At 35.0% G+C, this 16507-nt stretch overlaps 4 protein-coding genes across 4 annotated transcripts in view; 2 read left to right on the forward strand and 2 right to left on the reverse strand.

Annotated features, from left to right (window-relative positions):
* Positions 1 to 16507, reverse strand: part of LOC130645392 (CTP synthase 1-like) — a 61251-nt gene that overhangs the window by 14470 nt on the left and 30274 nt on the right. The window lies entirely within an intron of this gene.
* On the reverse strand, positions 1181 to 6415 carry LOC130646052 (uncharacterized). The gene is made up of 6 exons (XM_057452187.1): positions 4933 to 6415; positions 4194 to 4846; positions 2095 to 2165; positions 1900 to 1963; positions 1599 to 1700; positions 1181 to 1264 (listed from the first exon to the last, which is right to left on the reverse strand). The coding sequence occupies exons 1-6, from the start codon at positions 6413 to 6415 to the stop codon at positions 1181 to 1183; spliced, it is 2457 nt and encodes an 818-aa protein (XP_057308170.1).
* On the forward strand, positions 7329 to 8196 carry LOC130645400 (uncharacterized). Its single transcript, XM_057451386.1, has 2 exons — positions 7329 to 7461; positions 7574 to 8196. Exons 1-2 carry the CDS (start codon positions 7344 to 7346, stop codon positions 8194 to 8196), a joined length of 741 nt encoding a protein of 246 aa, XP_057307369.1. The 5' UTR covers positions 7329 to 7343.
* On the forward strand, positions 10249 to 16372 carry LOC130645395 (eukaryotic translation initiation factor 2 subunit 3). The gene is made up of 13 exons (XM_057451380.1): positions 10249 to 10435; positions 12066 to 12129; positions 12246 to 12307; positions 12918 to 12983; positions 13049 to 13170; positions 13593 to 13687; positions 13836 to 13994; positions 14210 to 14344; positions 14902 to 14996; positions 15145 to 15459; positions 15649 to 15821; positions 15899 to 15967; positions 16284 to 16372. The coding sequence occupies exons 1-12, from the start codon at positions 10373 to 10375 to the stop codon at positions 15951 to 15953; spliced, it is 1404 nt and encodes a 467-aa protein (XP_057307363.1). The 5' UTR covers positions 10249 to 10372; the 3' UTR covers positions 15954 to 15967; positions 16284 to 16372.

Below are 16507 nucleotides of genomic sequence, written 5' to 3' on the forward strand. Positions count from 1 at the left end.
ATTATTGGCCGACTACGTGAATAAATACCCAAAGCTGAAACACCTGGTCAAAGTTGTTATGGGCTGGGCATGGCCTAGACTTAAAATTCACGCAACATTGTCCCAGGGACCCACCGTTCTTTGATAAGAGGATGAAATGCATACGTGACACGAAAAAAAAATAAACATGAAGTAATTTAAAATGTGGTTTGTTCCACAAACAGCAAGTACACATTTTATCCTGAATATCAAAAGAACATTACATATCGTGTGATCGAGGTTGAACTTCAAGCAAATGCCAAGAGGTTTAGGCGGACTGTGCATCGATCAGAGGAAATAGCGTGCAGAAAAAAACCCTGCAAATTCTCATATCAACTAATAAAGCTAAACAGCTGGGAGTAAGACAATAGGTTGTTAGTTATTATAGGCTACTATTCTCTATTGTTTAGAACCACAGAAAATAATAACCGGATAATAAATAAGAATAATAAGCAGCCTAGTTGGCATTTCTATTTTCTAATGCAAACTAGCATTTAATAGGGAAGCCCTAAGCATACAGCGCATCGTAAAAGAAGAGCGCACATCTATACCAGAATTTGCATAGAGTATATGCTCAAACAAAAATACCAGGTGGAGTGAGATCACAAATTGCCACAGGCTTTCTACCAGCGTTAATTAAGACATCTGAAAAAAAATGCTTTTTAACGCTACCTAAATTTTCTTTTGGCAAAAAACTATAGCATATGTAAGAAGACTATATTCACAAAATTAAACTTCAAGTTTTGTTTAAAGGCGTGTAATCCCCTTGTTGGCAATTTTTTTGAGGTCCCTATTTTATTGTACAAACTGAAAGATATAGATGAAAAAACATTATCCTACAAATTCTATTGAAAACTGAAGATCAAAACACATTTAAATGTTTTACTGAAATAGCAAACTCACCCTACCCAACAACAGAGCCATCATTGCAATTTATTTCACAATTCACACAATCAAGGTAAAATTGACCACATACTTGTATACATGTCATCACGTAAAATTTAATCAATGAGGGTAAAAATGTGTAGTTCCATTTCAATCGTAATGCTTTTGCCTTACTTTATGATGGTGCTCCTTTGTTCAAATATTAAGCTATTTTTTAATGAGAAAGTATGGTCTGTACATTGTTTTTGGAATTTCCCTTTTTTTGCTTTAAAATTCCTTAAAGTTCCTTTACAATCTTTAAAGTCTCATTTCGGGCACTCTCAACAGGGGTTTGAAGATTGGCAAAATTTATGGAATAAACCTGGACATACATTATAATAAATAGAAAAGCGTGTGATAAACATTATCATAATTCAGCGATTCGGTTCAGTTTTGTTGATGATTAATATTTTGCTTAATTGATGAATCACATTTGCGCTACATTTGCCAGTTTTTAGAAATTTTGACAATGAAAAAATCATGTGTATCTAAAAGTAGTAACTGATTTAAAGCAACTTTTATTATAAGCGTAAAGTTCCTTTGCGCCCAGGATCCAAGTTCATAATTTTATCTCCACTCAGGAGTGTTTGCCAAGGGTCGACTCTCCTTTGATGTGCTTTGCAGAAATACTGTGGCTTTGACGGTAGTCGAACTACATTTTGCCACATTTCGCTTATTGTGTTACTCTCTATTCCTTTGTTTTCTGTCCTAAAAACAGTTGACTTCGGCAGCCGCCGAAGTGTGGACTTTTGGACCCTCTTGAACAAAAGAATAACAAAAGAATTATGACAACAAGAAGAATATCGCTGAAGTGTGGACTTTTGGACTCTCCTTTAAACAAAAGAGTTTGTGACCTTAAGAAGAATTTCGCCGAAGTCGCCGAAATTTACGGTAAAAGAACGATTAATATTAGGGGATGGGTGCGCAGGAATAATTTACTCCTCCTATTGTTATTACCTTGAGGTAGCTAGTCTGTTTGATAGGTTCAGCTAACTTCGGTGAGCTGCAACTCCGAAGTTTGCTTTCAATTCAACATGTCTACTGAAAAAAGGCTAAGGAATCGTTTTGTATTGACTTGCATCAAGTAAATGGAAGTTTTGAATATATGATTGCAGAATGAAGTTGAGCAATGTTACTAAGAAGAGACATTACTGGAAACATTTATTCTCTGTGTCGCCTGTGAATGCTGAAGAAAAGCAGTTTGGCAGAAAAGCAGGCTTTGGCTTAACAAAAATAATAGCATTAACTCAATGACTACACTTTCAGGTACATCTGTTTACATTGCTTTTTATTGGTGTGCTAGCAAGTATGGGCAAGGGTTATATTATATACTCATTGTATATAAAATATTGTTGACTTCATAACGATTTTTTTACATGCCACGAGGCCAAGGAAGAGAACACTAGTTTTGGGAGAAAGACTTTGATGATGTTTAAGTTTAAAATCTCTAGCCTTGTATTGAAATAATTCTTGGAAATGGTGCTAATTATATACAATTGGAATAAGAAAAAGGCATGGTTATATTTAATAGGTGAAATGACAAAAGTTTTTCACATTTTCACAAAGGAGTTGTCATGTTGATAGACATGGAAAATGTTTGTGATTCTACCAACTTGGCGAAAATGACTTAGCATATATACTTATTACAAGCCCATCCAGATGGATACAAAAATGTGTAATAATGTAGTTAACGATATCTGTTTTTAAATGATTTTGTTTTATTAAAAATTTAAAGTATTTATAGTTACCGAAAAATAAAAACAGTGTTTCTCTTGCTATTGCGGTGAAGGGTCTCCTTAAGAGACAAGAGAGGAGTTGAACGTCCTCCACAATACCTTAGTTTAAAGGGGCGATTGTGGAAGTACCATGAAATGCCACATAGTGATGGTGTCACTTTAAAAAACACCCAATCCGGTCTGTGAACAGTTGGCGCTAGGAAGGACATCCAGCTGTAAAACAGTGCCAAAACTCTGGCTGTAAGAACAGATCAGACAAACTACGTTAACGGGGCTGGAACTCTAAGGAGTGAAGGTGTCACGCACGGTAGGACAGATGTCAGGTGTGAGCATTGTCAGACCGTTCCTTAACTATCTCATCACAAGGTAGATAACACTAGGTTGGGGATGGCTAGTGTAAATGTTGGTACTCTGAGAGGTAGAGCAGGTGAAGTAGTTGAAATGTTAGAACGTAGATCTGTTGATATGTGTTGTGTTCAGGAAGTCAGGTGGAGAGGAGCTTCAGTGAGATTTGTGGAAGGAAGGAGGGCAAAGTATAAGCTTTTTTGGATTGGTAATAGTGATGGGTATGGAGGAGTTGGCCTATTCGTTGCAGAGAAGTGGATAGAAAAAATAATAGATGTTATGCGTGTTAATAGTCGTATTATAGTGATAAATTGTTTGATAGGTAATAGTGACAATCCACTTTTCTGTCAGTTTATGCTGCACAGAGTGGACTCAGTGAGGAAAATAAAGATAAGTTTTATGATGAGTTAATAGCAGTCACATCAAAGTTTGGAGACACTGAACTTGTCATGGTGGGCGGCGACTTTAATGGTCATGTTGGGAAGTCATCTGAAGGTTATAGAGGTGTGCATGGAGGCTATGGATTTGGGAGCAGAAATAAGGAAGGGGAGAGATTGCTTGAGTTTGGAATGGCAACGGACATGGTGGTTTGCAACACATCATTCAGTAAGAGACAGAGTAGGCTGATAACATATGAGTCAGGTGGTTGTAAGACACAGATAGATTACTTCCTGGTTAGAAAGTCAGACAAGAAAGTGGTGAAGGACGTGAAAGTTATATCTGGGGAAGAGTGTGTTTCCCAGCATAGGTTGCTGGTTTGTGATATTATCTTGAAGAGTGTTAAAGAAGCCAAGGGAAAGTACAGGCCCCGTCGAAAAGTCTGGAAGCTGAAGGAAGAGATTGTAGCAAGACAATTTAGTGCAAAAGTTCAGCAGTTAGCCTACAATAGTCAATGTGATAGTGACAATGTTGAAAGTACTTGGACTAACTTTGAAGAATTGTCTTCTAGAAGCTTCTGATGATACCTGTGGGTGGACGAAAGGACCAGCTAGACATAGACAGACCTGGTGGTGGAATAATGAGGTTGACCAGTGTATAAAGGAAAAGAGGAAACTTTGGAAAGAGTGGAATTTATTTTTTTTTTTTGATTTTTCGAATTTCAAGTGGCAGTGAATTATACAGTTTACCCCCTGCAAAACAGAAACTCTGCCGGGCGATTTCTAGTTTGACCTGAGGTAACCTGACAATAAAGCCGTTATTTTGTGTGTTATTGTCATGTTGTTGGCTGACAAAATAATTGTCAAAATGTTCAGATGTTAGATCATTTAGTAGACACTTTTTAACGAGTACACAAATATTATGGTTGATGAGTCCTGTGATGGATGGAATATTATCACTCCGGACAATCGATCTAGCACGGTTCTCAAGCGATTTTAATTTGTTGAGCTGTGTATTTGTGATAGGTATTCTCAATGCACTACTATAAGTAATTAAAGGTACAATCATCATCGAGAAAACATTGTGTGCGGCTTCAGCGGTAAGGCACGGTCGTAATCTTTGTAGTAGGCGTAAACGGCTGCTGGCACTTTTATATGATCGGTCGAAGTTGTCATTAAGCATTAACTTGCTGTCGATTACTGTTCCCAGATACTTATACTGAGAAACAAAATTTATCGGATTTTCTTGATATACAACTTGTAGAGCCTTGTCATGTGCTTTCAAGCGTTTAGCCGTTCCGAACAACATGACTTCTGTTTTCCCTTTTTTTAAATTTATAATTAACTCATTTTCACGGAAATATAATGATAGTCTCTCAAGGTCTTGATTGAGAAGTTGTTCAATTCTAGTAACATCTTTATGAGCAACGTATATGACGGTGTCATCTGCGTACATTTAACTTTAGAATTTGAGATATGGTCTACAAAATCATCATAAAAAATTATAAAAATCAGTGGTCCCAAAATGGAACCTTGTGGAACACAGCAGTAAATTGGCTCGTAGCTAGATCGAATATTGTTAATGTCTACTAACTGACTTCGATTAAAAAAGTAGTCGGTAAACCATGCTAGCTCCTTGCCTTTAATTCCGTACGTGCGTAACTTGTTTAATAATAATGAGTGTCCGATCGTATCAAAAGCTTTCGATAAATCTATATAAACTGCTCCAACTAACTTGCCGCCATCTATTTTGCGACGAATACTGTCGCAAAATAAAGTAGAAGCAAGTTTCGTGGAGCGTTTACTTCGAAAACCATATTGACAGTCGTTCAGTAATTTCTCTTTTTCGAGATAGTTCACGAGTTCGTTATGAATAGCCTTCTCAAGAATTTTAGATAGCACCGGTAAAATTGAAATCGGGCGATAGTTTTTGAGAAGAGAAGAATCCCCAGATTTAAATATAGGTGCAACCTTCGCAACTTTCCAGGCTGAAGGTACAGTTGAGGTGTTTATCGAAAGGTTTATTATGTGACTAAGAGGTTTTGAAATTAAAATAGCACAGTCTTTTAACATTCCGGGTGGTAACTCGTCTATACCGGTTGCTTTATTTCGTTTGAGTGATCGGAGTTCTTTCTCTACAAAAATCTTAGAAATATAACCTGTCATGAAAATTTTATTTGTTCGTAAAGAAAAAGGTGGTACATATCTCCATGTAAAATTCATAAGTTGAATTGACTTGGATTTAAGGGAATGAACAGCTATACTAAAAAACTTGCTGAAGTTGCTTACTTTACTTCTGCTTTCACTATCTTTTGACATTTGACACACTTTTTTCGGTTTGCTTGGGAATACTGATTTTATTGCATTCCAAAGTTTTCTTGGATTTGACAGATTTTCGTTAATAAGATCACGCTGGTGGTTAGCCTTTGCTTTCACTATGTTATTATTGCAACTATTTCTAATCTTTTTATATTTCTCTGTATCTTCTCTTTTACCTGATTTGCGAGCCTTGCGATGAAGTTTGTCACGGTTGTTCATTTGAGATTTTATTTTTGAAGTTAGCCATTTACAAGGTCGTGATTTAACTCTTTTTTCAATTAACGGGGCGTGTTTATCAAAAGAATCACTTAGCTTCGAGTTAAAATACGTAACTGCAAAATTTACATCACTGGCGTCGTATACAGGGCGCCAGTCAATTTCGGAGACGTCATTAAAAAGATTTTTAGGAACGTAGTTAGTGTAATTACAGCACTTCAGAGTTCGCATAGGATGCTTGATGTTGTGTTTCCTACGTATTCCACCAACCATATCGTGATCGCTCAGCCAAGTAGGGAATACGTCATTGCAGTGAACATTGTCGGGACAATTAGTGAAAAATAAATCAATTGTCGTTGATGACGTAGAAGACATTCTTGTGGGTTTATTGATAAGTTGTTTAAAACCATGCACATTAATTGTAGATTTGAAATCTTTATTGACGTTTGTAACATTATAGTCCACATTGAAATCTCCCATGAGTATAGTTTCCTTATTTTCTTGATTGATACAATTTCAATGATCGTCAAATGTTTCGTTATATTTAGATGCTAAGTACTTTGAACCCTCTGGAGGGCGATAGAAACACCCTACTAAAATTGATTTCGATTTTTTAATAAAAATTTCAAGCCACAGAGACTCTAAAGTTGAATTTTCTAAATCCAGCCTTTGCTTAAAATTAATATTGTTTTTGACATAAACAGCCACGCCTCCTCCTTTTCCAGATGTTCTGTTTCTTTTAACCAAAGTGTAACCAGACAGTTCATAAAGAGCATCATTGTCACTAAAATCCTCGTTCAAAATATGTGTTTCAGACAAGGTTATAATGTCAATTTTTGAATCATGCTTGCGTACTAACGCTTCCAAGTGGGCAAAGTTTGAAAGTAACCCACGAATATTTTGATGAACACATTTCAGACCTCTCTCACCACAAAATTCACCAAGGCTTTCCGGTCCAGGACATGTTTCTATGTCACCACACAAGAGTAGTAAAACTATAAACAAACTGGTAAAAGCATCTGGATATATTGGAGTTGAGCTTATTACAAGTCTTGCTAACCAGATTATAAAGGATGGTGCTATTCCGAGTGAGTGGCAGTCGAGTGTAATAGTGAATTGTTTCAAGGGCAAGGGTTATGCATTAGAAAGGGGTAACTATAGAGGTTTGAAGTTGGTTGATCAAGTAATGAAAGTTATTGAAAGAGTGATTGATAAGTTACTTAGAAAAAGAATTGATATAGATAAGATGCAATTTGGTTTTGTTCCAGGGCGTGGCACTACAGATGCTATATTTTTACTCAGACACCTTCAGGAAAAGTATTTAGGAAAGAGAAAGAATCTCTATTTTGACTTTGTAGATTTACAGAAAGCTTTTGATAGAGTGCCACATAAAGTTATTTGGTGGGCTATGAGAAAATTAGGTGTGGATGAGTGGCTAGTTACGATGGTACAGTCTATGTACAGCAATGCTAGAAGTTGTGTCAGGATTAACGATTCACTTAGTGATGAATTTAGTGTAAATGTTGGTGTAAAAATAATAATAATAATAATAATAATAATAATAAATATTTAAAGTGGCTAGCCCAGAAAATCACAAAAACCTATAGTTAGTGGATTGTTTCCACTGGGGGCCACTAGGTGTACATCAGGGTTCTGTACTTAGTCCTTTGTTGTTTATTCTAGTCTTAGAAGCGCTGTCGATGGAGTTCAGAACAGGTTGTCCATGGGAGTTATTGTATGCAGATGATTTGGTTCTCATAGCAGAGTCGATGGAAGAATTAGTTGAAAAGTTTGAGAAGTGGAAGAAAGGACTAGAAGAGAAAGGGCTAAAGGTAAACACAGCAAAGTCTAAAGTCATGATTAGTAGCATTGCAGCCAAGTGTGACCTTGTAGTTGGAAAGTGGCCTTGTGGAGTTTGCAGGAAAGGGGTTGGTAGTAACTCATTTTTTTGTCAGACTTGCAAGCATTGGGTACATAAGAAGTGCAGTAGTATTAGTGGAAGGTTAAGAGCTTACATACAGTTTGTATGCAAGCATTGCAAAGGTGAGATTATAGAGAATGAAGTATTTCCAGCTTTAATGATGTACAACAGTGGCTCATTAGAGATAGTTGAGAACTTCTGTTACTTAGGTGATATGTTGGGCAGTGAAGGGGGTGTTGGAAGAAGTGTTACTTGCAGGATAGGTTCTGCTTGGAAAAAGTTCAGAGAGTTACTTCCTTTGTTGACTAGCAGAGTCCTCTCAATTGAGGTAAAATTGTAATGTTGTACGGTAGTGAGACATGGGCAGTGAAGCAGGAAGATCTTGACCCTTTAGAAAGGAATGATATGAGAATGGTTAGGTGGATGTGTAACGCTACCGAGAGACAGAGAGTTCAGATGAGCTAAGAAGCAGGCTAAGTCTCCGTAGAATTAAAGATGTTATCCAGATAAGACGATTGAACTGGCTGGGGTACTTGGAAAGAATGGAGGAGGATAATTGGGTAAGAAAGTGTGGAGACTTGATAGTTCCTGGGGCAAAGCCCAGAGGCAGACCGAGAAAGACTTGGCAGGAGGTTATAAGGACAGACTTGATACAGAGGAAGTTGAGTTTAGATCTAACACAGTCTAGATCAGAATGGAAGAGGGTCATTAATATACCCCGTCCAACCCATGCTAGCATGGAAAACGGACGTTAAGCCGAGAATGATGATGATTAGGCTAATAGGGCTAAATATTTTTTGACTGAATGTTCTGCTAAATCAGTGTTTTTCTTTTGTTTATGTAGGTTGTTGTGAGTGTTGTAAGCTTGTTTTTAATTAGCTATATAATCTTACCACTTTTATTTTATTGTATTTATCTGTTGTTGTTTTTGTTATGGTAACTATGATCTAATAATACAAACCAAGACACACAATTTTTGCTATGGGTGTGTTAACTTCGCTTCGCAAATCCGCCTAGGGAGAAAAAAATCCTGTATCTGCCCCTGTAATTGTTTTGTTTTGCCTCTGATTTATGGAATTCCAGAAGTAATTTAGCAAACATTACTTGAGTGCTCATAAAAGGCTGTCTGTTTACGTGAGTGATCAAAGAAATCGTTAGATACTGCGATTGAAAAAGAAAAAAACACGTAAGAAATTAAAATACCATTATTTCCAGTTCTAGAAAACTTTTAGATCTTCAAACTTTCAGGATAGACATAACTCGTCCTGGACTTTTAATTAGATAAAAAAAATGTTTATATATGTTAATAAGACATACTTTTTTCAGAGACTTCAAAGAAAATTTCGGCGATTTCAAGGAAAAATAAACACATTCCACTATGCCTGCTGCACAATACAGTCTAATCGATATCCAAAATTGGATATGTTTTGAATATATTCACTTTTGGATATAATGGGCGCAGCAACGCAAGAAGCTAACCCGCCATCGATCCTTTGGGAAAAACAGCGCAAAACAGGATAAAACATAATTGGGGAAAAAACGGAAAAATGGGCAGGTATTTAGGGCGGTTTGATAATACAAATCTGTTACTTGATTTTCTAAATGCGTACCTTGAACTAAAAAAACCATGCCTAATACGAATCCTACACTATGCTAAAGAAGAAACTTTTGGCTTGGAGAAACGTAGGTATAGCTAGATAGTATAGCTACCTTTAAAACCACAAAACCAATCTAATTTGCATGAAAGACAAGTAAAATGACGACTTTTAAAAAATATTACGCTCACTGTTAACCAACTTGAAAATTAATTTCTGTTTGATTGAAACAAGCTAAAAACATACGGAAAAACTGGAAAAGAAGCGTTGCAAAATATCCTTTTTGGTGATATTTTTGTAACAACTTTTACCCTGCTTAAGATATTATATTAGAGCAATTTGTCAGAAAGAGGGTAAATTATGCTTTTTTCACAAAATCTGGACATATATCCACATTTGGATATAATTGACATATCCATTTTTGGATATCGATCAGTAGACTGACATACAACAGACACTTTGTATTATTGTAAAGATGTAGTCCTTCCTATAGATTTAGTCCGTCCTATAGATTAAAACCATATTATTTTCATTACATAAGGGCACAAGAAAGGGGAAAGTAAGATTTAGCGACCTTAAGTTGAATTTTGTTTAAAATAAAGTAAAAAGTAATATGTTTTAGCTCGCTAGCTGCATAACCATACCAAGCGCACGTGGGTCACTTTTGATGTTGCAGGAGCGAAACCGTTTTGGAAGTAAAGAAAGATCCGCGCAAAATAATTGCGTCAGTTTAAGCCTTTGGTCACCCTTACTATCTTACGTTTAAAGCTTAACGGCAGTGGAGGGTAATAGCTAAAAGCTGACCAGGCCGGACCTTTTTCTCTGCACATGGAATAAACATGGCGGCCTTAATCATGTAGAAGTTGACAAAAACTTTAAATTTTGCCCGTTAAATACTTGACCATCAAAAATTACCTTAAGATGACTGATGCAGACCCAGCCAGCGCGCAACCGCATTTATCGAAGCAGGATTTATCTACTCTGGTAATTAAATACTAAGTTTTATTTTACTTTTTGTTTGACATTCAATAATATGGCACACCAAAAAGAAACGTGTTACTATTTTTTGAGGAAAAATTATCTGGCTATTATAATACTACCTTGGTATTTATAAAAATTTTAAGTATTATTATTTTTTAGTGATATGCTAGCTAAAAATACACTCCATTGTACCTTATATTTGGTTCTATTTAATGAGAAAGTGGGCTTCGCTGCGCCATAATTATTATGAAATTTCAGCAGAAATATTTCTGCCGGACCATGATATGTTTACGATTATCAAGACCTTAAGCTGGGTCTGTCTCGCGTACTCAGATCCTGCAAAACTTTAAAGACAGAAAGATTTTAAACACAATAAGTACTTCATGTTTATTTTGAAAATATATTTATTTTACCATATCAAGCAACATATCCATCTTGAAATTTATTTTCTCAAGCAGTGCAGTGCTTGTTGAGAAATATATACACAAAGCAGGATACAACCTTCTGAATTTCAGTCAGTTTATCACAGCATTGCTTTATGGCAGTATAATTATCTGCCTTAAAACCTACGTTTATCCAGCAATCCTTTCTTTTAATTGGTCTTATTCACCCAAAAAAATATAATTAATTGTCTTGCTGGCTCAATGCCTATTTGATGATTTTAATTCACGGTTTTGCTCAGCAATTAATTTAGCTGAATTTGAATTAAGGATCTCCTCTGACACATACATTTGTATCTAAATATTTGTATGAGAGAAACTGATTTTGATATCCTCAAAGAAAGCTTAGTACACTGGGTTATGGGATAATGTCTTGAGTTGCAAAAATATCAGAGAAAAAGACAAGTGATCATACATAGTCGAGTAAAAATGAATCAGTTAAAATAAACAATTTGCGTGTGACTGTTAGCTGAAATCCACAAACTTTTGTAAACATTGTCAATTCTTTTGTTTAAAATGCACACATCATTGAGAAAATTTGATGAAGCTAATTAACAAGAATAATATGTGGAGGAGCTAACACCAGATTATATTTGAGGACCAGGGAATCCCATGAAAAAACAACTCGCCTGCTACAAATTGCACACGTGAGTCCATATTAGAGAATTTGCGCATGCAATTTTTCTTTAATTCGCTTTATAAAACCCCTAAGTGGTGTAAAAGTGTTGAAAATATTAACAAACACATTTCCCATAGCAAATATATGCTGCAGGATTACATTAAAACATATTCTTAAAAAAAGACAATCACTATGATTAAAACACTAAACAAAGAGAGAGCCCATACCACGTTGTATTCATTATGATGATCTACCATTTTGTTTGCTGTGTCAATCTGCCCTTCACCCTGTCCCTCGAATATCTTTTCACTAGGAGTTATCCTTTCTTCATAGTGAAACCACGGTCATTTATTTCCATTTGCCACCAAAGCTATTTTTCTGATGTGTTTTAACAAATAAAGTTTTAATAGTATTTTTTACTGAAGAACTAACTTTAATTTTTCAAAAAAAAACAACAAAAAGATTTAATTTGGTAGCATGTGTTTACATTGAGTTAAGAATAAATCACAGTAAGGATACTTTTTAATTTCTACAGTTGCTTATACAATGTGACTTAACAATGACATTTTTTTAGGATGTCACCACGTTAAATCCATTATCTCCTGAAATTATTAGCAGACAAGCCACTATAAATGTTGGTATGACGCATTTTTTAAAATTTCAGATATTTAATAGCTTATATTTTTTCATAACTTTCTTGAATTGTAAAATTGCTCAGTGTCAGTTTATTTGTACAGATATAAACTTTGTGTAGGAACAATTGGTCATGTAGCTCATGGTAAATCAACAGTTGTCAAAGCTATATCTGGTGTTCAGGTAAAACCCATTTTTTTTAAAAAAGACAATTTCAGTAGGAAAACACACATTTTTGTGTCTTCTTTGTGAAGGCATTGTGAAGCAAGATTTTTTATCAGAAATGTTAAATTCAATTCTTCACTAACGATGTTCAATTTTTAACTAAAGGGGTGATCTACTAATTTTTCATTGCAATATTTCAATATATAACTATGTTTTTTGCTATGATTGATATAAATATCCTGTTTTTCCGTTTGTAATATATCGCAGATTATTTAAAGACACTATACTTATAACTCGCTCACACATTGTTGAGTATCTGACTTCAATAAAATGTTAAGACTTGCACCATCGTTAACGTATAGTTTCCGCAAGGTCTACTTCGGGAAAACAAAAAAAGAGTTTTGATCGTTTACCGTCAGCTTCAAATCAAGGTAATGATGGATCGTTTTCCACAAATTTCCAGGTCTGTTTGTGTGAAAAGGGCAAAGGAATATTTTTCTTTATTGAGACATATGCAATTTATCACACTGGTTCTATTCTCTTATTGACAGGCCAACAAGGAATATTTGCATGAAGTTCTTGTAAGCTTTGTGTGTTTGCCATCAACCCTTTTTGCTTTCTTTTTTAGACTGTTCGATTTAAGAATGAGTTGGAAAGAAACATCACAATTAAACTTGGCTATGCAAACGCAAAAGTAAATTTACTATGTTGTACCTGTAGTTTGCCTGACTTTTTTTAATAATTGTGCTTTATGTTCAGATTTATAAATGTGACAGTCCTGCTTGTCATCGACCTGGCTGTTACAGATCATTTGGAAGTAGTAAAGAAGATGTATCACCCTGTGAGCGACCTGGTTGTACAGGCAAATATAGGCTAGTAAGGTAAGGGTACGTTTTTTTCTATGGAAGGCGTAAGTGAAATTGTTTTTTATTGAGGGAACTAACTTCTGGATATTGTCAAAGTTTAGTCCAAATAGGAAATGAAAAACTATATTTTTCAAGTGTTGTCTTAAGTTTTTCCAACTTAACATGAAGTTATGGTAAACTCTGTTGTAGTGTTTATGTTTCTAGTTATTGTTGTGATAGCTTCAGCCCCAAAACTGTTTCTTGTAATAACAGTTTCTTCAAATTCTCTGTGTGTAACCATCTGTAAGATAAGTTCAATTTTCTCACTTGTATGTAGCACAGAGGACAAATATAAAAAGTTTGTTAAAGTAAAGTTAGGGGTACTCTGTGGTGTAAATTGTAAGTTAAATTTAATTCTTCAGTATTTATCATCTTTTTTTACTACTTTTTCGATTTAGACATGTGTCTTTTGTGGACTGCCCTGGTCACGATATTCTTATGGCCACCATGTTGAATGGAGCTGCAGTTATGGATGCTGCGTTGTTGTTAATTGGTTGGTAGTTGTCTGTTTAATTTTTATTGATAGTTTTAAATTATCATAACCCAAAGTTTTTTAGTTGGTTTATGGTTAGCATGCTCAATATCACCCTGAGATAAATGACTGAATTAAGCTATTACGTATTTATTCACTTTTATCACAGCTGGAAACGAATCATGTCCTCAGCCCCAAACATCTGAACATCTTGCTGCAATTGAAATTATGAAGTTGAAACATATGATTATATTGCAAAATAAAATAGATTTAGTGAAAGAAACACAAGCAAAGGAGCAGCATGAACAGATTCTTAGATTTGTTAAAGGTAATATAAATTTTCCAGAATAAACCTTCTTTTTAAAGTTCTTACAGTATGAATGGAGGCAATATAACAGCTTTTCATTATGTTCTTTAATTTACGGTACATGTCACCTGAATTTCTGAAATCACTTTTTATTCTCTTATTCTACAAATAGTTGTTTTGGTTATAAATTATCAATTGTAACTTTGCCATTTTCTTCATTGATATTCCTCTTTCAGGAACCATTGCGGAAGGTTCTCCAATTGTACCAGTGTCAGCTCAGCTGAAATACAACATTGAAGTAATTTGTGAATATATTTGCAAGAAGATTCCTGTTCCTGTGCGAGATTTCACATCTTTACCTAGATTAATTGGTAAGCTTATTCTTTGAACAGATGTATTTAGTCATCCTTCTGATATCTTTTCACATTAAAAGATTACCGAAAATTGTCAAATGAATTAAGTTTTTCTTCGTTTTTTGCGAACATTTGCAGTAATTTAAACTTCTCCCCCCCCCTCCTCCACCCCCCTCCTCCACCAAAAAAGAAAATTTAAGAATAAGGAACACGCGGAAGTTTATTTTCTCTAAAAATATTGTAAACTCTTAGTCAAATCAAATCTAATAATATAGTATTCGAAGGTATATAAAAAACTCTTAAATACGCGAAAATTTATTTCTGCAAATATACCTTGAAAGTTGGTTTTTTCGATGATTTTGCTAAAGTATTTTAGTGAGTGTCCATTTCTTGCTAAACATTTATCAAAATCTCCCAAAACATGGAATTTTTGTGTTTTTTTCTAAATTTGGGAAATTTGAAAAAACTCTGTTCATTCTGTTACTACCCATTATCTCAAAGAATTTTTTTTTTTTTAACATCACAGTTAGTACGTTGTAAGGACCACTTATTACCAAATGCTCATAAATATTTAGTTATTCGTTCATTTGACGTCAACAAACCAGGGTGTGAAGTTGATGATTTGAAAGGTGGTGTTGCTGGTGGAAGTATTCTGAGAGGTGTACTCAAGGTATTACCTAGTGGTTGATGCCACTAAGTTAATTTTGTGGAACTAAGATACAAGTACCATAACTTAGCAATAATGATCAAGCTGAAAAGATGTAGGTTTTGAAAGAGGATTTTATCTTATAATTTACGATTTATTCTAATAATCTAAGGTTAATCAAGAAATCGAAATTCGTCCTGGTATCATCTCGAAAGATTCAGAGGGACGATTACGTTGTCAGCCCATCTTCTCAAAGATTGTTTCACTGTTCGCCGAGCATAATGATTTGCAGTACGCTGCACCAGGTGGTCTGATTGGCGTCGGAACAAAAATCGACCCTACTTTGTGTAGAGCAGATCGTATGGTCGGACAAGTGCTTGGTGCTGTCGGAGCACTTCCTGACATATTCACTGAGCTTGAGATCAGTTACTTTCTGCTTAGAAGGTTGCTGGGAGTAAAAACAGAAGGTGACAAAAAGGGTGCTAAGGTGCATTTTTTCTTCAGTTATTCTTGTGAAATTCGCTAAATAAGAAAAAGTTTACAAGTTTCTCAATTTCTTAAATAACGTTAAAGGAGAAAAAATTTAGCACAGAGCAAAATTTTAGAGATTTATGAACAAATTTGCTACTGCGATTTTAGGTTTTACAACTTTTTGGTATGTCAATTTTTTATATAGGTACAAAAGTTAAGTAAAAATGAAATGCTGATGGTAAATATTGGATCTCTGTCAACTGGCGGGAGAGTACTGGCTGTGAAAGCTGATTTGGCAAAAATTGTTTTGACGCAACCAGTCTGTACTGAAATTGGGGAGAAGATTGCCTTAAGTAGGAGAGTTGACCGTCATTGGAGGTAAGCAGAGGTGATTTTTCGATAGGATGCGATTAAATGTGGTGTGTGGTGTAATAACTTTTAATAAATGTTTATAGGTTGATTGGTTGGGGTGAAATTCGTCGTGGGGTAACCATCAAACTCGATCAGTAGCCGAAATTTAAAAGGTACTTGCAATGTTAACAAATTTTGTTCGCTGTTTTTCAGATTTAAGATATTTTTCTGTAGTATTACAAAAAAAGAAGATGAACTGAACTATTATTTTACCCATAAGCCTTAGAAACCTTAAATAACGATTTATTGACAAATCCATAGATTTATTCCTGTTGTTAATTCTTCCACAAACAATCCCTACAAACAAGGTGTATTTTAATATACAGGTTGCTATAATCCTCAACTTTTGTTCACGTTTTTGGTGATCGGTTTACTTGTTTAATATTTCACGACTCTGTCTTCTAGATAACGTCTTTTTTTTCCATTTAGAAGTCGTGAGAGTATTTTTAATGTGCTGATGCGTACGTCTCACTGTATCGTGATAATGGAAAATAAATATTTTTTTTAATCACCATTAATTATCTGTTTTGTTACTATTTTCTGTGTCAAACAGTATTTCCTCCTTGTCCTAAATACAAAGTAATCTTACTAGTAAGTGAAAACACAAAACACTGTTTCTAGCAATATGTAGATAGTCACCTGTTTAGGGTACT

This window comes from Hydractinia symbiolongicarpus, chromosome 5 (assembly GCF_029227915.1).
Source record: "Hydractinia symbiolongicarpus strain clone_291-10 chromosome 5, HSymV2.1, whole genome shotgun sequence".
Taxonomy (NCBI): Eukaryota; Metazoa; Cnidaria; class Hydrozoa; order Anthoathecata; family Hydractiniidae; genus Hydractinia; species Hydractinia symbiolongicarpus.